We start from the raw sequence: 22562 nt of genomic DNA on the forward strand, positions 1-22562 counted from the left end.
TGCCACTCACTCCAAAGCCGAACAAAAACCCTGCCACTCACTCCAAGGCCGAACAAAAACCCTGCCACTCACTCCAAGGCCGAACAAAAACCCTGCCTCTCACTCCAAGGCTGAACGAAAACCCTGCCACTCACTCCAAAGCCAAACAAAAACCCTGCCTCTCACTCCAAGGCCGAACAAAAACCCTGCCTCTCACTCCAAAGTCGAACAAAAACCCTGCCACTCACTCCAAGGCCGAACAAAAACCCTGCCTCTCACTCCAAGGCTGAACAAAAACCCAGCCCCTCACTCCAAGGCCGAACAAAAACCCTGCCACTCACTCCAAAGCCAAACAAAAACCCTGCTTCTCACTTCAATGCCGAACAAAAACCCTGCCACTCACTCCAAAGCTGAACAAAAACCCTGCCACTCACTCCAAAGCCGAACAAAAACCCTGCCACTCACTCCAAGGCCGAACAAAAACCCTGCCTCTCACTCCAAGGCCGAACAAAAACCCTGCCTCTCACTCCAATGCCGAACATAAACCCTGATCCTCACTCCAAGGCCGAACAAAAACCCTGCCTCTCACTCCAAGGCCGAACAAAAACCCTGCCTCTCACTCTCAGCTGTTTCGCATATCCTTCCCACACTTTCAATTCTGTGCCCTTCTCTGTCACTAGCCTCCTTACTTCATCCTTAATCACTGCCCTCCCAACATTTGTGTCTTTGCTTTCCATGCTTTTCTCATCCCCGTCACGTTCCAATTTAAAGGTCATCTTCTTCCCACCATCCTCTTCTAACTTGTTGTGCCCCTCATCTTTCATGTCATTCCACACCTTTTCCACAGCTCCTCTTGATGCTTTCTTCTTCTGCCCATAAGGTGCAGCAACCCCACGTCGGGCTGCCTCTCTCTATCCTTGATCTTCTGTTTTGCACTCTGTTAAAGCGCCTTTTGGCTTCATGAAAAGCGCTATACAAAATAAATGAATTATTATTATTATTATTATCCTCTTCCAATCCTCATTCTTTTCACCAGTTGCCTTTGCCACTTCCTCTGTCCACCATATCTGGTTTCTATCCCTCGACGATGCACACTTTCCTGACATGTTTCCACACAACACTTCTGCAAATCCCATAAATGCCTCTCCGTACTTCTTCCACTCCTTCTCCAAACACTTTTTTGTATACTTAGTCTAGGCTTGTATACGAGCTAACACAGAGAACATATAATAAAGGGAGTGGGAGAAAAGAGGGGGAGAGAGGGAAGTACAACAGTAGAGAATAGGGACATCTGTGGAAGAGAGGGCAGGGCGCTTACACAGGATAAATAAGATGCACACTACAGGGATTTTCAGGAAAGAAAACAGGGAATTTGAAGAAGGTGGATTTGGGGTGTATTAACGGGGGTAGAAAAGATCAAGGTCTTGGATGGGGGATGGTGGTGAGATGATAAGTGTACTGATGGTGTAAGATAAGAGATAATAATAATAATAATAATAAAGGAGTCTTATATAGCCCCATCAAGCAGAGTAAACGACCCTCATGGCACTTTACATTATCATGCGAACGCACACACACACACACAAACATACACACACACACACACCTTCACTCTTGCCCTATTCCTCTCCCTCCCCATTCAAAACCCACAGATGTGTACTCCCCCTCCTCCTCCCCCCCCCCCCCTCCCCCACACATGTACACAGACATACTCTCGATCTCTGTCCCACCTCAAACCAAAGGGAAAACAGGACTTAGACTTTGAAAGACTTGTGAAACAGATAGGTTTTGAGGGAGGTTTTAAAGGCAGGAAGAGAGTCAACATGTCGAACAGAGGAAGGCAAGTCATTCCAGAGCAGAGGTGCAGCAAAGGAAAAGGATTTCTCGCCAAACGACTTGGTGCTGGTGCGCGGCGGCTCTAAGGTCATAGAGTCGTCGCTTGAACGAAGCCGTCGCCGAGGTTCATAGAGAGTGAGCAAATCGGAGAGATAGTGAGGTCCCGTTCCACACAATGATTTACAACATAGTGTGCAAGTTTTGTATTGCACACGAGCAGAGACAGGCAGCCAGTGTAAAGATTCAAGGAGCGGAGTAACATGGTCAGACTTCTTCGCCTTACAGACAAGCCGAGCGGCAGAGTTTTGAACCTTTTGTAACTTATCCAAGAGAAACTGAGGACAGCCAGCATACAAAGAATTACAAGAGTCTGGCCTTGAGAGGACAAGGGCACAGACCAGAGTTAGAGCAGCTTGAGGAATAAGAAAGTGGCGAATGGATGCGATCTTTCGCAGCTGAAAGTATGCTGATTTGCAAGTTTGAAGTACTTGCTTGGAAAATGTCATGTTACAGTCGAAAACCACACCGAGGTTCTTGGCTGACGAAACAAAGTTTACATCGGTTTCACCAACATGAATAGTGGTAGGAAGTAAACATTGTAGAGGACATCTGTGCGATCTTACAATCATAGACTCTGTTTTAGCATCGTTCAGCTGAAGTTTGTTTTGGGTCATCCACGCCTTCACGTCGGCAATACAGCCTTCTAACACTTCAACAGTGGGCACGATTTGTTGAATCGTGCTTCCTTTGTACAGCTGATTGTCGTCCGCAAAGGCGTGGTGATCAACTGAATGTCTGGCAACGAGATCAAATAGAGGCTGAGTGTACAAAAGAAAGAGGATAGGTCCCAGGACTGTGCCCTGGGGAACGCCAAAGGAAAGCGGAGAAGGGGCTGATTTCTGGCCATTGACAACAACTGTTTGCACTCTATCAGTAAGATGGCACATCAGCCAAGAAAGGGGAGTACCAGTTATACCAAATGTGAGTTCAAGACGACGAATTAAGACACTATGGTCAATCGTGTCAAAGGCGGCAGACAAGTCCAAAAGAGCAAGGACGGAAACCTTACCACAGTCAAGAGAGGTCAGAAGATCATTGGTTATTCTATGATCATCATATGTCTATGTCTGTGTTATTCTATGTCTGTGTCTGATCAGATATATATTCTTAGGAGAGTGGTCTCGGTGCTATGGCCTGGACTATATGCTGACTGGCGAGAATTGAAAAGATTATTTGAAACTAGATGGTCATTCATCTGTGATAGCACAATTCTTTCTGTGATCTTTGACAGGAAAGACAGGTTGGAGATGGGACGGTAATTTTTCATGTCGTTAAGGTCAAGGGTGGGCTTTTTAAGAAGTGGTTTAACAAGAGCTTGCTTAAAGAGAAGCGGAAATGAACCCGTAGTCAGAGAATCATTGATAACTGCAGTAATAAATGGGAGGAGGGTGTCCAAACACTCAATGAACAAATCGGTGGGAAGGAGGTCGAGATCACATGTTTTTGTGTTTGACTTGAGGATTGTACATTTGACAATTTCCTCAGTAACAGGAGTAAACGAACTAAGAGGTCGTCCGTGAAAGCAGTGTTCAGCATCATCGAAGGAAAGGAGTGACTGCTTGTCAAGATCGTTTCTTATTGACTGAATTTTATTGTGAAAGAAATACAGGAAGCGTTGGGGTCGTTCGTTTTGAGGAAACACAGTGGGAAGAACGGATTTATTTTTGGTGGCAAACAGGCAGTTGGTAATGCTGAACAGTTGCTTGCAGGAGGAGCTCCTCGTAATCCGATCAGATATATATGACGTTTTTGCTTTCAGAATGATTTTTATGACGAGTCTTTTAGCTATGTTATACAACTGTTTATGGACTGTGAGGCCAATCTTCAGCCACTGTCTCTCGGCACGTCGTCGTTCCTTTTTGGCAGCCCTGACTTCGTCGCAGATGGTGGTGAACAGCTGTTTTGAAGACCTGGAGTGAGAAGTGGGATGAAATAGAGTATGCAAGTTTGTTCCAGAGGTGGGATAAAAGAGGAATGAAAGAGTGAAGGTGAGCGGAGAGTCTTGATTTTGACAGTTTCACCAGAAGAGGGTTGCTGGCAGATGTTGTGCGTCCTGCAGGAATATTTGGGGGACAGAGCAGGGGGAGCTAGGCCGGAGAGGATTCAGTAGAAGATAGAAAGACCACCTATATGCATGTGGTGAGAGAGAGAGAGAGAGAGAGAGAGAGAGAGAGAGAGAGAGAGAGAGAGAGAAAGGTCCTCAGAAGTATTACATTCTGTCGTACGAGGCAACACGCTCACTCTGGTCCAAGTAGCAACAAGAAAAATAGCAATCAGAGATTGCAAACCCTCGCCAGGATGATTTTCAGTGTTTTTTAAGGCTTTTGTGTTAAAACAAATATGGCGGCCGAACCACGTGACCGATGACGTCATCATTATTTTTTTTCTAAACTAATTTATTCCTAGATTATGCTCAAGAAATTTCATCTTGATCGGATGAAGTTTTGTTACTTGTTGAAGTATGACGTCATAATGGAGGCACCTATGACATCATCATTAACATATTTTATTCTGCATGGCGAGTTCTTTACAATGAGCCATGTCTCAATTTTTTATATTCAGCGCTTTTCGAGATATAGAGGTGCAAAGTTTTTCGATTTTTTCAAGATGGCGGCCAAACCACGTGACCTATGACATCATAATTATTTTTAAAATTCTACAGGTGGGAGTTGCACCTATGGTGAAAATTTCCTGTCAATTGGACCAACGGTTGCAGAGAAAATCATATTTATTCTGTGCGGACAAACAGACAGACAGATGAAAAATCAGTCAGAGACCGAAGACTTGCCAGAATGTACTTTTTTATCGGCCATTTTGGATCAAGATGGCGGGAAATCTATATCTATACATGTATACTCTTGAAATCTATACATGTATATTGTATACTCTTGCCGGCGGTGTATATCTAGCAGCATAGCCAGCATAGCTATTTGGGTGGTGTATAAGCTAACAGATCGCTGTCTCCATCGATCTTGCCAAGGCTGTAACACCTATCGGCTCAAAATCCTTTTAACTGTTGACTTGCTAGTTTTTACAATGAAGGAAACACGTATCGGGAGTACATACGACATAGCGATTGTGAATGTGACAGCTCGGAGGCGTGTTTCGCTTCGCATCGCAGTGACGGCGAGCACCAACGTAAGTGACGGCGGCTGTAAGATTAAAATCTAACGATTTTCACGTTTTGGGTGACCTTGAGCTTGACCTTGGGCCAAGAGAGTTAAAAATTTGGCACAATCTATTCCAGGGCAAGGCAAATATGTGTGTAAAGTATGGCGATGCTATGTGTGTGCGACGATGCAGACGTAGTACTGCGCACAAACAGACAGACAAACAGAAAGACAGACAAACCAAACAACCAACCAACATACTTGCCGGAATAGATTCCGGCAATTAACAAACAGACAAACAAACAAACGGATCAAATGCAATATCCTCTCCTCTGGCGAGGGTAACAAGGAAGTGTGTGTCAGTGTTCTTGTCAGTGACATCGAAAAGGTAACTCTCACGGTGATCGGCAGGGCTTGTCGCCCTTAGCTGCCTGTCCCGCCATTTCCCTGCATTGTGGAAGTGGGATTCTTAAATGACCATGTAGTCTAGTAGGAAGACTAGGTCCCCCTGCACCCCCCGGAGATATACTTCTAATCAGTGTTTCTAGATTGGAAAAAATGTGTAGAAAATGACTAGCTATGGCCCCAAGCTGAAAAAATGTCCCACATACCATTTTTATGCAAATTACTGCTGCAAATTTTATGCAAAATTATGCAAATTTTATGCAAATTTTTGATGAGGAGTAGAGTTGAGGGGTCTTTGAGGGCTTCATCGAGGTGCTCTCGGTTGCAAGACTGGGTCATTCTGAGAAGCACAGCAGGGTCAGAGATCATGATGTTCTCCTCCTCAGTGAATCTCTCCATCAACAGCCTCTCCATTGCCTCACACACTGTTTTGAGGCAAAAGAGGGACTTTGCGTAGGCCTTTCCACTGAGAACACCTTTGAGAGATCCACTTGTTACTAGTTGTGCCTCAAAGAGAATCTCTGCATATCCAGAACCACGCATCTTGTGTCCAGTGAGCATCCCGATGTAGTTCATGGATGTGTGGAAGGGTCCAATCGTTACTACATGACTAGCAAATTCATTTGGCCAGCGCCAGATGATGGGAAGGGCTTTCATGCAGACACCCAGATCAAATGTATTCAGGACCCATCTCTGACCCACCTCAGCAGTTGCTGCCTCGGAACGCTTCAGTAGCTCACGAACAACTGCGTTGTCTGTGATCGGTTGGTGGATAGGCGTGCAGTAGTCGACTGTTGATTTGCTGGGTGGGGGAGAACCAGTTGCAGAGGTGAAACCCCCTAGCCCAGGCACAGGCTGCAGGCCATTGCCATGCCATGCAGGCACCAGGCACAGACCGATCACAGACAACGCAGTTGTTCGTGAGCTACTGAAGCGTTCCGAGGCAGCAACTGCTGAGGTGGGTCAGAGATGGGTCCTGAATACATTTGATCTGGGTGTCTGCATGAAAGCCCTTCCCATCATCTGGCGCTGGCCAAATGAATTTGCTAGTCATGTAGTAACGATTGGACCCTTCCACACATCCATGAACTACATCGGGATGCTCACTGGACACAAGATGCGTGGTTCTGGATATGCAGAGATTCTCTTTGAGGCACAACTAGTAACAAGTGGATCTCTCAAAGGTGTTCTCAGTGGAAAGGCCTACGCAAAGTCCCTCTTTTGCCTCAAAACAGTGTGTGAGGCAATGGAGAGGCTGTTGATGGAGAGATTCACTGAGGAGGAGAACATCATGATCTCTGACCCTGCTGTGCTTCTCAGAATGACCCAGTCTTGCAACCGAGAGCACCTCGATGAAGCCCTCAAAGACCCCTCAACTCTACTCCTCATCAAAAATTTGCATAAAATTTGCATAATTTTGCATAAAATTTGCAGCAGTAATTTGCATAAAAATGGTATGTGGGACATTTTTTCAGCTTGGGGCCATAGCTAGTCATTTTCTACACATTTTTTCCAATCTAGAAACACTGATTAGAAGTATATCTCCGGGGGGTGCAGGGGGACCTAGTCTTCCTACTAGACTAATGGCGTTACACACTTCTGTGTTGCTGTACAATAACGCCAATGGTACCATCTGTCTATACCTTCCTTCATGCCCATGACGAGGACGGCTATTACTCCAGCTCCTGTCATGCTATTTGCTTTGGACCTGATCGTGAGAAACACCATGCTCTTCCTGCACCTGTGCTAAGAGCTGGATGACCGACCGAATGATCAAGCGTTGCACTGAGTGGCTGGCGTGCAGCAGCAGCAATGGAAGATGTTGGTGCTGACACTTCCGCAATCTTGTCAGGGATCTCAGCGAGCTGTTTGGTGTTCACAGCTTCACTTGGTAAGAGGTCAGGGTGAGTTGAGCGTTGTTGGGTAAACGTTGCAAAAAGAGCCGATTCAAAATGTTAACTTCCAGCATGGCGTCACCCAAAAGGTGTCTCATCCTCCCAAGAAACTGCGACCATTTCCTGTCTCCCAGCTCTTCTGAGATGAGTGTAGATGTGGAGTACGCCGTATGAGCTCAGTCTTGAGCTTGTCATACCTGTCCGTCCTCCTGTCCATCCTAGGCGGGTTGACAAGAACATCTCTGACCTCTTGAGCAATCTCTGGTTGCAGGAAGCCAACAATGTCAGCAACTTCAGTCCAACCACCGGGGAAGGTGATGTGGTGTCTGTAGACGTGTCATCTGCAGGAACGTGTACTTTCGGGTCAGACATTCTGATTGGTAATCCAAAGTAGATACGAGTCAAATGTGTAGAAACTCTTGATCTAAAGCACCGTATCACGTCAGGGTCCCCAATGTCGAAACTGTGTGTGTGAATTTAGACTCACATGTGGTCATACGGTGGTTAGATGGTTGCTGGGAATCCTCCGTCTCCATTACGCTCGATGAATGTGGTGAAACGGGACTACAGGTGGATATTCCATACAGCCAATGCTCCCCAGAAGCTGGTCGAAGGATTCAGTGGGTAAACCCGTCGTGAAATGGTTATTTTCAGGAGACGAAAATACCAATGCTTCGGGGTGACCAGAGCGGTAGTTTAAACTAAATGAATATTCCACCAGCAAAGAGCGATCCAAATGGCGGAAGAAGAAAAAAATAACCCCGGGAAGTAGAAAAGTGCACCCGGTTTGGTGAACATTGAGTGGGTGATGAAGTAGAACTCTGCTGATAGTACCAAGGGAAGCTAAAGTACAGTGAAGTAAATAGTCAGGTGGCTTAGCAACAATTTTTAGGCGTAATGTTACAAGCCGGACAAAAGTCCCAAATTTGGTATGGAGCTTCGCTTGGACCTATCAATTGATTTTAGCCTAGGAGCCATCCTGACCGTTTCAGATTTTCCAAGATGGCGGCCAAAATTCAAAATGCCACCAGCAAAACTGAAATATCATATATCTCTGGCTGTAGAAGTCACAGATAGACAAATGAGGTATCAAATCAGGGGTTTTTGAGGTCAGTGAAACTGATTCAGGGAAAGGTACATTTCATATGTCACTTATTTTCAAGATGGCGTCCAAAATCCAATATGGCCGCCAAGGAAAATCATACTATAATGCAAGGACTTCAAAAGTTTGTTCGCCTAAGGCTCAGGCATCGAAGGATGGATTAACTTGACACTTTGCACACCTATAGATATCGTTTTTGACCGTGTCAATGTGGGCCGTTTTTTTCGATTTCTATCCTAATTCGGGGGCTACGGGGAAAGTAACGTTACTTTGCAGGGGTTCGGTGACCCGGATACGCATCACACCCTCAGGTCATATGGTTTATTTACAAACACCATGCTTTGATGACGCATGACGGGTACTATCCGTCATAGACGGGTACTATTGCTAGTTAAAATGATGATATGAGAGTATTAACAGAAATTATCTATTTGTGTCTTTTCAGATAAATCAACATGGAGCTACCTGTAGACTTTAGTCGCTGCATTATCTGCCAACAAGAAACAGATGAACAGTTAAAATGTCCACTTCTCAGTCCAGGACCAAACGCTGATAATAAGACATCTGCCTACCAGTCATTCTTGAGTAATGTCGAACATTTCCGTGAGATTGATCAGCTCCCAACTGAACTGAAGTTTGGGAGTGATCAAAGTGTTGACGAACTTGTGAACAATTCTGCATTGTGGCATAAATCATGTCATTTAAAATTCAACAATGAGAAACTGGCAAGAGCAAGAAAGCGAAAGAAATCCAATCCCGATGGTAGACAACAAATTAAGCGCCGGACAATAACCATGATTAGACAATGTTTGTTTTGCGAGAAAGACGCAGATGAAGGTGACCTCCATCTGGTTTCAACATATGATATGGATGCCAGTCTAAGAGCTATGATCAACGAACTGCAAGATAACCAACTACTTGCGAGGATTGTTGGTGGAGATCTCATAGCTATGGATGCGAAGTATCATCTAAAATGTTTGACTAACCTTAGAAATCGGTATCGCAGTCACATGAGACAGTTACACCATGCAACAGTAAACATTGATGATGTAATGAATGAGTCTAGAGCATTTGTTGAACTCACCAGCTACATTGAAATGTCTGTTAATGCCGGGACTTTCATCTTCAAATTATCCGAGTTACACTCACTGTACGTGAATCGGCTTGAGGCGTTGGGCATCAAAAAGACTATCAACAAAACCAGATTGAAGGAACAGTTACTTGAACGATTTTCTGATGCACAAGTGCAACATGATGGGCGGGGCATCGTTCTAATATTCAAAGAGGGAATGAAAGACATGATAAAAGATGCTATGAAAAAGCGTGACTTTTCAGAAGATGCCCTGATTCTGGCACGCACGGCAAACATCGTTAGAAAAGATATCTTCCATCATGAAGGATTCAAATTCACTGGCCAGTTTCCACCAGGTTGTCAGGAGAACTCATTACCCTCTAGTCTGAAATTTCTCATCTCCATGATTCTCAATGGTCCTAATCTGAAAGACCAAGAGAGTAATGAGTCACAAGTGTGCCTAACTATTGGGCAAAACATCATCTACAACGTCAAGAAAAGGAAACCTAATTCGCCTGTGAAAGTCTGGCACACTCTTGACCGAGAACCTCCGCTAACAATTTATATTGGCCTCAATATACATGCGCTGACGAGGAGCAAGAAAATCATCCAACAGTTACATACAATGGGTATCAGTGTTTCCTACGACAGGGTGATGCAGCTTGAAGACTGGCTCGCCACAGCTGTATGCGAGAGGTTTGAAGATGATGGTGCAGTAGCACCGAATATTCTTCGGAAAGGTCTCTTCACTGTAGGAGCTCTTGACAATCTCGACCATAATCCGAGCTCAACCACGTCAAAGACATCTTTCCACGGCACGGGAATAAGTCTTTTCCAATTCCCAAGTGAGAGGGAACCTGGTGTGACTAGACAGCCTGTTGCTATACCACCATCTGGGTCACAGACTCATTCGCTTCCAGACAGTTATGCCTCTGTTCCTGCTGTTTTGCTGAAGACCACCGATGTTGCTGTTCCACAGAATAATGTTCAACCCATCAAATCTGTTTTACCAGATGCAAGACATGACGAATATGGCTGGATAGAACATGGTCTTCAACTTGTCAATGATACGGAACTGAGCAAGGATAATTCGCTTACATGGTCTGCCTATCATGCCTCTAAGCAAGAGGTGACAGTAGAGCCGTCAGCTGTATGTGCACTACTTCCTCTGTTTTATGAAAAGTCAGCCACACCTGCAATGATTAAACATGGCATGGATGTCCAAAGGCAAGCAACAGAGTACCTTAACCCAGGACAAATCCCAGTCACAACATTTGATCAGCCGTTGTTTACGCTCGCCAAGTACGTACAATGGAAATGGCCAGATACGTATGGAGAGAAAGTGCATGTGGTTATGATGGGAGGATTGCACATTGAGATGGCTTTATGGAACACTGTAGGAGATTTGTTACAGGGCTCCAGGTGGACAGCAGCCCTTACTGAAGCTGAGGTAGCCTCATCTGGAATTGCTGATTCATTCCTGAAAACAGCTCACCTGACCAGAACTAGACACGCTCACCAAGTTACACTTTTGACCCTTAAGAAGCTTATCGTCGAGGCATTCAACCAGGATCCCAGTGGTGCGAATGATAACGACAGTTTTAATAACTGGCATGAGAGAATGTGTAAAAACTGTCCCACGTTCAAGTTCTGGGATTTGATTACGCAATATGAGATCCTCATTCTCATATTTGTAAGAGCCCACCGGGAGAGGAACTTCACACTGTACATTAGCGTTCTGGAGGAGCTCGTACCTTTGTTTTTCGCATTAGATCATGTGAACTATGCTAGGTGGCTGTCCGTCCATATCAGAGACATGAAATCTCTGCCGAAACCAATCAGAGATGAATTTGAGACTCGCCATCACTGGGTAATCTCGAGGTCAACCCACAGGTATTCTGCTATACCCGTTGATCAAGCGCACGAGCAGGAAAACAAAGTTGTGAAGGGTTCTGGTGGTGCAGTAGGACTAACTGAAAATCCAGTCGCCTTCAAACGTTGGATGACCTCTGGACCAGAACTCGCCAGACTCATGAAGCAGTTCGAGAATGAATATATTCTTGATGATGACCCGGAAAACCCTACGAATTTCGAGCACCATGAACAGGGACTCGCCGCACAGAAAGCGTTCCAGCAACAGGTTGATAGCCTATCTAAAGTCATACAAAAGATGGGCAATCCTTTCCTGGATGATTTTCCCGAGTTAGTAACTCTTGACAGTCGTAACTGCACGAGTGAGACCGTAGTGAATACAATCCGTACACTGGAAGACATTGGTACGAAAAAGTATCAGGACTATGTGACAACAGTCCTTGTGGATCGCACTCGCTCCATACACAATCCGATGTCAAAGAATTCGCTACCCTTATTCTCGACAAAAGTCAAAGCTAAATCCAAGGACGGCAAGAGAGTAAAAGTGCTTGAAAACAATATGGCACTCTTCGGACAGTTATACATCTCCTTGCAAAATAGGGATGGTGATATCAACGACTTCTTCGCACATGAGGTTCAGTCATATCCTCCTTCCCTGTCTGACTTTGGCAAGCTGAACCTGCCAGGTACAAAATCTCAATTGTTGCAATGCATCGAGGAGCCGAACCAGACAGAGCCACCTGCATCATTTGACTGCAAAGTCCTGGACGGTGCTGTGATTGTGCACTGCTTGCCTGTAACACATGTCAGAACATTCCACGAATATGCAGACAATGTGTTCATTCCCTACCTGGAACGACAGCTAAAGACCACCAAACGACTGGACCTTGTGTGGGATACATACATACTGAACAGTTTGAAGGAGTCAACCAGGGAAAAACGAGGGAAAGGAACGCGCAGAAAGGTATCTGGTGACACCAAGCTGCCAACAAACTGGAATGACTTCCTCCGTGATCCTATCAACAAGAAAGAACTGTTTGAATTTCTTTCCTCAAAGGTGGCAGAGTTCAACCGGCCCGCAGGCAGTTCGGTATACATCACAGCTGGAGAGAATGTTATATGCATTGGAACTGAGATCGAAATGTCCATGTGCAATCAGGAGGAGGCCGACACGAGGATCGTGGTTCACGTGAAGGATGCATTGGAGAATGGTTCAAAAATTGTCCAAGTGCGCACCGTGGACACAGACATTGTTGTTGTTCTTACTGGCATGTTTCATGATCTTTCACATATTAACTCAGATGTAGACCTATGGGTAGCCTACGGTGTGGGAAATAACTACACACATTACAGTATCAATGCCATCTGTGCACGCCTCGGTGAACCTAAATCAAGGTCCCTACCCATGTTCCACGCCTTCTCAGGACAACTGGCATCTGGGTTACCAGCATGTTAGCACAACAAAAACTTCCAAGTCCAGCTGGATATGCTTGGAAAAAAGTCGCCGAATCTTGGGAACCTGTCTGGACAACAATTCCCGAAGCTTCTCGTGCTTGCAGAGAATTTATCAAATGCGGCTGCAAAAGAGATTGTACAGTGTGCAAATGTAGCAAGGCTAATCTCCCTTGTACATCTCTTTGCCGGTGTAAATGTTCTACCAGATCATAAGGTCAGTGACAGCAAAAATACTGGTCTGATGCCACATTTGAACGAATATCATGTCATTGTTTTAATTTTTTTTGGCGGCCATGTTGGATTTTGGACGCCATCTTGAAAATAAGTGACATATGCAATGTACCTTTCCCTGAATCAGTTTCACTGACCTCAAAAACCCCTGATTTGATACCTCATTTGTCTATCTGTGACTTCTACAGCCAGAGATATATGATATTTCAGTTTTGCTGGCGGCATTTTGAACTTTGGCCGCCATCTTGGAAAATCTGAAACGGTCAGGATGGCTCCTAGGCTAAAATCAATTGATAGGTCCAAACGAAGCTCCATACCAAATTTGGGACTTTTGTCCGGCTGGTAACATTAAAGTTGCTAAGCCACCGCACTAAAACTATTTATCCACTCCACGTTCTCCCTCGAGAATCATAGGAACCATAAAGCAGCACAAAACAGCCTCTTCTTCTTCTTCTTGACATCTCTGCCTCCCTCACGCACTCCGAGTTGATTTGTTGCTCCTGGTTTTAAACCACGCCCACTAACCAAACGTTTGCGAGCAGAGCGTCAGTATGTGAGGGTATTATGGGTCTTCGGGGTCTTCTGGCTTTTAAGGGATCTTAGGTTTATAAAAGGTCGAAATGGTCCGAGCAGTCTTAAGAATCCTATGGGTCTTATAAGGGACTTCGAGGGTCTTTGGGTTATAAAACGTCTCAAGGGTCTTATGGGTCTTTCGGAGTCTTACTTGTCTTTCGGGCTTAAAGTGTTCTAAAGGTGAGTGTTGGTGGTCCTAAGCGTCTTAGGGGTCTTAGGATCCTTGGGGTCTTTGGGGTGTTAAAGTGTCTTGGGGGTGACATGGGTATTAACGGTCTTAAGGGTCGAAATGGTGTAAAGGCTACAAAGGGTCTTAAAAGGTCAAAAGGTAGAAAAAGGATTAAAATGATCGAAAAAGGGTCTAAAATGTGTCAGCAGTCTAAAATGTTTAAGAGCTCCAAAGGTCGACATGTCTGAAAGGTGTGTTCCAATAGTCCATAATTACTCCCGCCAGGGAGTAATGCATTCACTCGTGTGTGTGTGTGTGTGTGTGTGTGTGTGTGTGTGTGTGTGTGTGTGTGTGTGTGTGTGTGTGTGTGTGTGTGTGTGTGTGTGTGTGTGTGTGTGTGTGTGTGTGTGTGTGTGTGTGTGCGTGTTTTCGTGTGTTTGTGAACAAGATATCTGGAAAGGTTCTGAACGGATTTGGATGAAAGTTGGTGGGATGATTGCCCTCGGGATAAGGAAGAATTGATTAGTTTTTGGTGAAGCTCAGGATATTATTCCCGATCCAGGAATTTTTTGTAGGATTGTTTACCATTGGAAGATAAGGCTCATTTTTTTTTAAACATTATCTTCTATATATTCTATATTTAACATTGTGATATGAAAATAGTTTTCATATTTGTTGTAAATGTAGTTTAAACTCGTGGTTATTCGTTAGAGCGGTGTATTTTTTTTAGCAGCGTCGTCTTCAATGTTCTTTTTTTTTTCTTTCTAATAAAGACATATTCTGTCATTTTAAAACCACCAAAGTGTGTATTAGGTTTCTCCGTTTCATAAAATGTAGCGTTTGATACGTATAATGCTTTAAAACTGGTTTTTTTCCTTTTTTCTTTTACCTCAAAGAGATATCAACATTTACCTCAGCGAATGTCAATCGCGGTGTCAGTATTTGATGAACTTATAAAGACTTAGGTGACTTATAAGTGTGACCAGCATGTGCACGGGATTCTTCCCAGAAGAATGAGTGGTCGCATTAGCCTGTACGACTGAAAGTGAGCCAGTTTTGTTTTGACGTTTGGGCCAGTTTTACATGTTGTATCCCTAAGGAATGAAACGAACGTTTTTTCTGTCTTACAATTTTATTTGAAGTCACACATGCCTCAAAATACACTCACTGATATGGAATTTAACGCTGAATCCGAAAATGTAAGTGAAATTGCCTTGTTTTTTAAAAAACATTCTTTTCTATATGTTCTAAATATATATATATGTCTGTGCAGTGTCTGTCTTGTGTTGTCACTGAACTTGTCTTTTTTTTGTGAATGCAGACATTGCACACACCGCCAAAAAGCGGCAAACTTAACCGCCAACACAAAAACACCAACAAGAAGGCAAACGAGCCGCAAACTACAGATTCAAGTTGTACGCAACCTTCCGAGTCCCAGCTATCATCTTTTCCGACCATGGAAACCGAGTCCTCCCCGGCACCATCATGCATCTCCACATCTGGTGCCTCTCCTCCGATGATACTTCTGCCACTGCTGGCTCCTGCCAATGACTTCGGACACACTTCACTCAGCACATGAGATTGGTCACGCAGGCACTGCACCTCATCCCATCTGTGATCTGCTTGTTTGAGACAGTAGACACAGGAGTCATTGGTGAACTGGTGGATTTCTACCAAGATGACCTGCCACCGCCAATATTCGTTGATACAGAGGTGCACAGCTGTCAGTTGGAGTGGAAAGGCAAGTCAACATCAGAGGTCCTAAACACAGCAGCAAAAATACCTCAAACAGACAGACAGATCATTCTTCCCCGACATCCTCTCTTTTGCTCGATTCACCCTCTCTTTTGCTCAAGGTCATCTTCCATCATCTTGGAAATCAGCAAACATTACCGCTTTACACAAAAAAGTGCAAAAACAGACCCTTGCAACTACAGACCAATCAGCCTTCTACCAATTATCAGCAAAGTCATGGAATCCATCATTGCTTCGTATATGAAATCTTTCCTCTTCTCCAATGGCTTGATCTCTGATCATCAATTTGGTTTCAGACCAGGTCATTCTACTCTGGACATGCTGCTTCTGCTGTCTCAACAATGGATGGAGGTCCTCAATGCCAAACAGGAAATCAGAGCTGTCTCCCTTGACATATCACGTGCCTTCGATACGGTCTGGCACCCAGCTCTGCTCACCAAACTCTCCTCCTATGGTATCCATGAAAATCTCCACGCATGGCTTGTGGACATCCTCTCTGGACGTAGTCAAGGTGTGGCCCTGAATGGATTTCTCTCATGTCCCCTTCCTGTTCAGGCTGCAGTTCCCCAAGGCAGTGTTCTGGGCCCTGTTCTTTTTCTGGTCTTCATCCCTGATCTCTCCGACTCTCTTGAAAATCCTCTCTATCTCTTTGCTGATGACTCCGCTCTCTGCCGCTCCATCCCTCAGATCGGCAGTCTGCAGCCTCCTCACTCTCTGCAGACCTGGACAAAATCATAGACTGGTCAAACAAGTGGAACATGTCTTTCAATCCTGACAAATCTCACACTTTTACTATGTCTCTCCGAAAAGACCGCCTGGACAACCCTCCCATCCACTTTCTCAACAATCCTCTCCAATAATTTCTGTCACTCAAGCTTTTGGGTCTCACTATCTGCCATGATATTTCCTGGGAAAACCACATTTCCAAGCTGGCCTCCAAAGCCAGTCGCCGACTGGGCATCCTTCGTCGTGCGAAGTCCTTCCTTGGCACACCTGAGCTCTTCACCATATACAAGACTCTTTCATCCGCAGCTCAATGGAATACTGTTCTCCCCTCTGGGCTGGTGCTCCTGCCTCACACCTAGCTCGGCCCCACGGTGTTGAAACCAAAGCTTTCAGAATCATTGGAATCTCCCAAGATGACGCTCTCTCCGAGGGCCTTTCACTTACTCACCGTAGGCAGGTTGGTGGTCTTTCTGTCTTCTACCGACTCCTCTCCGGCCTTGCTCCCCCAGCTCTCTCTGTGCTCTGTCCCCCAAATATTCCTACAGGTCGCACAAGATCTGCCTGCAACCCTCTTATGGTTAAACTGCCAAAATCAAGACTCTCTCCTCACCTTCACTCTTTCATTCCTCTTTTCTCTCGCCTCTGGAACAAACTCCCTCACTCTCTTCAATCCCACTCCTCCCTCCAGGTCTTTAAAACAGCTGTTCACCACCATCTCTTATCTTCCCCCATCCAAAACCTTGATCTTTTCTACCATCGCTAATTCACCCCAGATCCTCTTTTTTGAAATACCAACTTCTTTCCTGGAAGTCCTTGCAGTGTCCATGTGTTTTATACCTCTCCCACCTTCTCCCCCCTATTCCCACACCTCCTCCCCCCACACCCTCTCCCTCCCACATATCTCTCCATGTCCCTGCTCTCAAATGTTGTGTTTGTGTCCTTCCCCCTCTCTCCCCATCTTGTCTACCGCTCCCCTTATTATATGTTTTATATGTCGGTTTGTCTTTTTGTGTGATTAATGTTCGCTCTTTCACGAGCCTCGATCTTGTATACAAAAAAAAAAAAAAAGCCACTGCCTCATACGTCTCTTTTAGACGATGCCCGTAACTTCATGCGAGTGTGAGCGGCCCATTAGTGGACTGAGACGTCTGCAGACAACAATGTATGAAGATCAGATGAATGGACTCCAACATAACAACTAACGCACATTCACTATGGGGTGAATTTAGATAGACGTGGCATCATTGATGACTTTGCAAGGCGAAATCCAGGAGAATGGAGCTTCTGGACATCCTTTAGTGGAGCTGGTGGACTATCAGGGCTAACGATGTTCACATAGTAAACCGTCACTTCACTCAATAGGCCGGCCACACAAACATTCATCTATTGAGGCCAATATCTGTCTTTTAGCCAATATTGTCAGATGAAAAAAGTAGAAGATGAATACGTTGCCTTGAATAAGTCTTGGTGGTAGATTTTACGATCTTTGAATATTTTAACCTCAAGTGAACCCACCATAAAAAAATTCTGGATCCGCCCCTGCCACGGGCACCAAGACTAAACACTTAGTCTCCCTCCCGGAACTATAACTGAAAACAAGGAGCCGATACTCTAGGGTGGAATGAGGAATAGGTAGATCTGTGCAATAAGAAAGCTAAATCTTGAACTGCTTTTGAAATATCGCGTACACAAACCAAGTTACTGAGGTGGTTGCCATGGCAACATAATTCAACCAATCAGAGCTGTGATCTATTCAGGATGAGACAATGTCATGAGGAAGACATAAGTGCAATATGAAAGCTAAATGTTGAAGGTTTTTGAAATAGCGTGTGCACAGAAGTACATGGACGGATGATCGATCGGACGGATGAAGCTCATTCTAATGTCCCCCTTCTCCAACCTTGGGGGAGATGGGGACATTAAATTTACCATAATTAATCACAGAAAATCACAGACAAAGAATAGAGGAATCACTGGGTTGATTTGGCCCATCACCTCCATCTCACCTAATTTAGAACACAATGCTCTGATCTTTTATCGATCTCTCAACCCAAACCCTGAAACAAAATGATTTTCTGCACTATGGTGGCCACAACGGAGACCTTTTTCGATTAAAAAAAATCTCGGCTCCAGGAAGAGCGAGGTATAAGACAGAGGGAAAAGACAGTAGGACAGTTGGGACAATACTCGGACGCAGCAAAAATGAATGAGCGAACATGAAGAGGAAAGAGGAGAGGGAAGGAATCAGTAAGCTGCATGGTGAGGGAGGAATCAGTAAGCTGCACGGCGAGGAAGGAATCAGTAAACTGCATGGCAAGGAAGGCATCTGTAAGCTGCATGGTGAGGGAGGAATCCGTAAGCTGCACGGTGAGGAAGGAATCGGCAAGCTGCACGGCGATGAAGGAATCCGTAAGCTGCATGATGAGGGAGAAATCTGTAAGCTGCACGGTGAGAGAGGATCGGTAAACTGCGTGGTGAGGGGCTTTGAGGGTAGAAAACCGTCACGAGTAAGGATAGAGGATGACCTAATTAGGCGGTGGTCTCCCAACTTGAAGCCCTTGAGGAACAGACCAAGGAAAGGTAATTGCACGAGTTGGAGAGAAGAGGAAGAAAGCAGTGGAGGTGAGATGTAGTGAGTCTGATTTTGGGAGTTTGACAAGGAGTGAGTTACGAGAAGAATGTGTACGAGTATGATTTCGACTCTGAGAGGGATCAGAGAGAGAGAGATGGAGGAATGAAAGAGCAGATGAAGGAAGAACGGAACCCCAGGTCACGAGTTCGACTTACCAATGCGGATACGACTCGAGATATCGTCACTGGACTATCCCTGCCTTGGAGAGGAAGCTTTCCTTGATCCAATAACAGGATACAGGCATCCAGAATGCCAAAATCAAACTGCAACAGGTGAAGCAGACAATGAGTACAAGTGGACGAGGCATCCATGATTAAAGATATCGACAAAGGCAAATGAGGCCGGTTAATCTTTGGTAGATTAAATGTTATCCCAGAAAATCTCCTTTTGTGGAATAGTTGTTGGAACTTTCATGTGCCAGAAGTTAGGGATGTCTGTCCTTGGTTGGCATATGCTGGCAGTGCTTTACAAACAAACATTCATGTATTTGTGCGAACCTGTCCGAAATTCCAGGACCTCTGCATTATATCATCTGCCGTTCCATAGTAGATGTGGCCGACATCTTGCAGTATGTACTCACACCGTTCGGCCTCACTCGCCATGTACACCAAGTCATCTGTGGCCACACTCAATATGTACCAGATCATTAGAACTTACATATGAAACGTTCATCATCATCGTCTCTATCCTCATCATGCCAACGTATGTATCAACGACCATCCATCTCCACCGTGTGTATCAACTACCATACATCTCAACCGTGTATAGTGACTACCATCCATCTCCACCATGTGTATCAACGACCATCCATCTCCACCGTGTGTAGCAACTACCATCCATCTCCACCGTGTATAGTGACTACTATCCATCTCCACCATGTGTATCAACTACCATACATCTCAACCGTGTGTAGCAACTACCATACATCTCCACCGTGTGTAGCAACTACCATACATCTCAACCGTGTGTAGTGACTACCATCCATCTCCACCGTGTATAGTGACTACCATCCATCTCCACCATGTGTATCAACTACCATACATCTCAACCGTGTGTAGCAACTACCATACATCTCCACCGTGTGTAGCAACTACCATACATCTCAACCGTGTGTAGCAACTACCATCCATCTCCACCATGTGTATCAACGACCATCCATCTCCACCGTGTATAGCGACTACCATCCATCTCCACCATGTGTATCAACTACCATACATCTCAACCGTGTGTAGCAACTACCATACATCTCCACCGTGTATAGTGACTACCATCCATCTCCACCATGTGTATCAACTACCATACATCTCAACCGTGTGTAGCAACTACCATACATCTCAACCGTGTGTAGCAACTACCATACATCTCCACCGTGTATAGTGACTACCATCCATCTCCACCATGTGTATCAACGACCATCCATCTCCACAGTGTGTAGCAACTACCAGCCATCTCCACCGTGTATAGTGACTACCATCCATCTCCACCATGTGTATCAACTACCATACATCTCAACCGTGTGTAGCAACTACCATACATCTCCACCGTGTGTAGCAACTACCATACATCTCAACCGTGTGTAGTGACTACCATCCATCTCCACCGTGTATAGCGACTACCATCCATCTCCACCATGTGTATCAACTACCATACATCTCAACCGTGGGTAGCAACTACCATACATCTCCACCGTGTGTAGCAACTACCATACATCTCAACCGTGTGTAGCAACTACCATCCATCTCAACCTTGTGTAGTAACTACCATCCATCTCAACCGTGTGTAGCAACTACCATCCATCTCAAACATGTGTAGCAACTACCATCCATCGCAACCTTGTGTAGCAACTACCATCCATCTCCACCGTGTGTAGCAACTACCATACATCTCAACCGTGTGTAGCAACTACCATCCATCTCAACCTTGTGTAGAAACTACCATACATCTCAACCGTGTGTAGCAACTACCATACATCTCAACTGTGTGTAGCAACTACCATACATCTCAACCGTGTGTAGCAACTACCATCCATCTCAACCTTGTGTATCAACTACCATACATCTCAACCGTGTGTAGCAACTACCATACATCTCCACCGTGTATAGTGACTACCATCCATCTCCACCATGTGTATCAACTACCATACATCTCAACCGTGTGTAGCAACTACCATACATCTCAACCGTGTGTAGCAACTACCATACATCTCCACCGTGTATAGTGACTACCATCCATCTCCACCATGTGTATCAACGACCATCCATCTCCACCGTGTGTAGCAACTACCATCCATCTCCACCGTGTATAGTGACTACCATCCATCTCCACCATGTGTATCAACTACCATACATCTCAACCGTGTGTAGCAACTACCATACATCTCCACCGTGTGTAGCAACTACCATACATCTCAACCGTGTGTAGTGACTACCATCCATCTCCACCGTGTATAGCGACTACCATCCATCTCCACCATGTGTATCAACTACCATACATCTCAACCGTGGGTAGCAACTACCATACATCTCCACCGTGTGTAGCAACTACCATACATCTCAACCGTGTGTAGCAACTACCATCCATCTCAACCTTGTGTAGTAACTACCATCCATCTCAACCGTGTGAAGCAACTACCATCCATCTCAAACATGTGTAGCAACTACCATCCATCGCAACCTTGTGTAGCAACTACCATCCATCTCCACCGTGTGTAGCAACTACCATACATCTCAACCGTGTGTAGCAACTACCATCCATCTCAACCTTGTGTAGAAACTACCATATATCTCAACCGTGTGTAGCAACTACGATACATCTCAACTGTGTGTAGCAACTACCATACATCTCAACCTTGTGTAGCAACTACCATCCATCCCAACCTTGTGTAGAAACTACCATACATCTCAACCGTGTGTAGCAACTACCATCCATCTCAACCGTGTAGCAACTACCATCCATCTCCACCGTGTGTAGCAACTACCATCCATCTCAAACGTGTGTAGCAACTACCATACATCTCAACCGTGTGTAGCAACTACCATCCATCTCAACCGTGTGTAGCAACTACCATACATCTCAACCGTGTGTAGCAACTACCATCCATCTCAACCGTGTGTAGCAACTACCATACATCTCAACCGTGTGTAGTAACTACCATCCATCTCAACCGTGTAGCAACTACCATACATCTCAACCGTGTGTAGCAACTACCATACATCTCAACCGTGTGTAGCAACTACCATCCATCTCAACCGTGTGTAGCAACTACCATCCATCTCAACCGTGTGTAGCAACTACCATACATCTCAACCGTGTGTAGCAACTACCATACATCTCAACCGTGTGTAGTAACTACCATCCATCTCAACCGTGTAGCAACTACCATCCATCTCCACCGTGTGTAGCAACTACCATCCATCTCAACCGTGTGTAGCAACTACCATACATGTCAACCGTGTGTAGCAACTACCATCCATCTCAACCGTGTGTAGCAACTACCATCCATCTCAACCGTGTGTAGCAACTACCATCCATCTCAACCGTGTGTAGCAACCACCATCCATCTCAACCGTGTGTAGCAACGACCATACATCTCAACCGTGTGTAGCAACTACCATCCATCTCAACCGTGTGTAGCAACGACCATACATCTCAACCGTGTGTGGCAACTACCATCCATCTCAACCGTGTGTA

The 22562-nt window shown here is 45.1% G+C and overlaps 1 protein-coding gene across 2 annotated transcripts in view; it reads right to left on the reverse strand.

Moving 5' to 3' along the window:
* LOC137434800 (protein-glutamine gamma-glutamyltransferase K) overlaps positions 1 to 22562 on the reverse strand; it is an 83668-nt gene that overhangs the window by 41065 nt on the left and 20041 nt on the right. For both annotated transcript variants that reach the window (XM_078785028.1, XM_078785029.1), the window contains exons 6-7: positions 19370 to 19488; positions 19028 to 19135 (exon numbers count right to left, since the gene is read on the reverse strand). In XM_078785028.1, the coding sequence (XP_078641154.1) occupies positions 19028 to 19135; positions 19370 to 19488 (227 nt within the window). The remainder of the gene's footprint in view (positions 1 to 19027; positions 19136 to 19369; positions 19489 to 22562) is intronic.

Source organism: Myxine glutinosa, chromosome 9 (genome assembly GCF_964187855.1).
Source record: "Myxine glutinosa chromosome 9, kmMyxGlut1.1, whole genome shotgun sequence".
NCBI lineage: Eukaryota > Metazoa > Chordata > Myxini > Myxiniformes > Myxinidae > Myxine > Myxine glutinosa.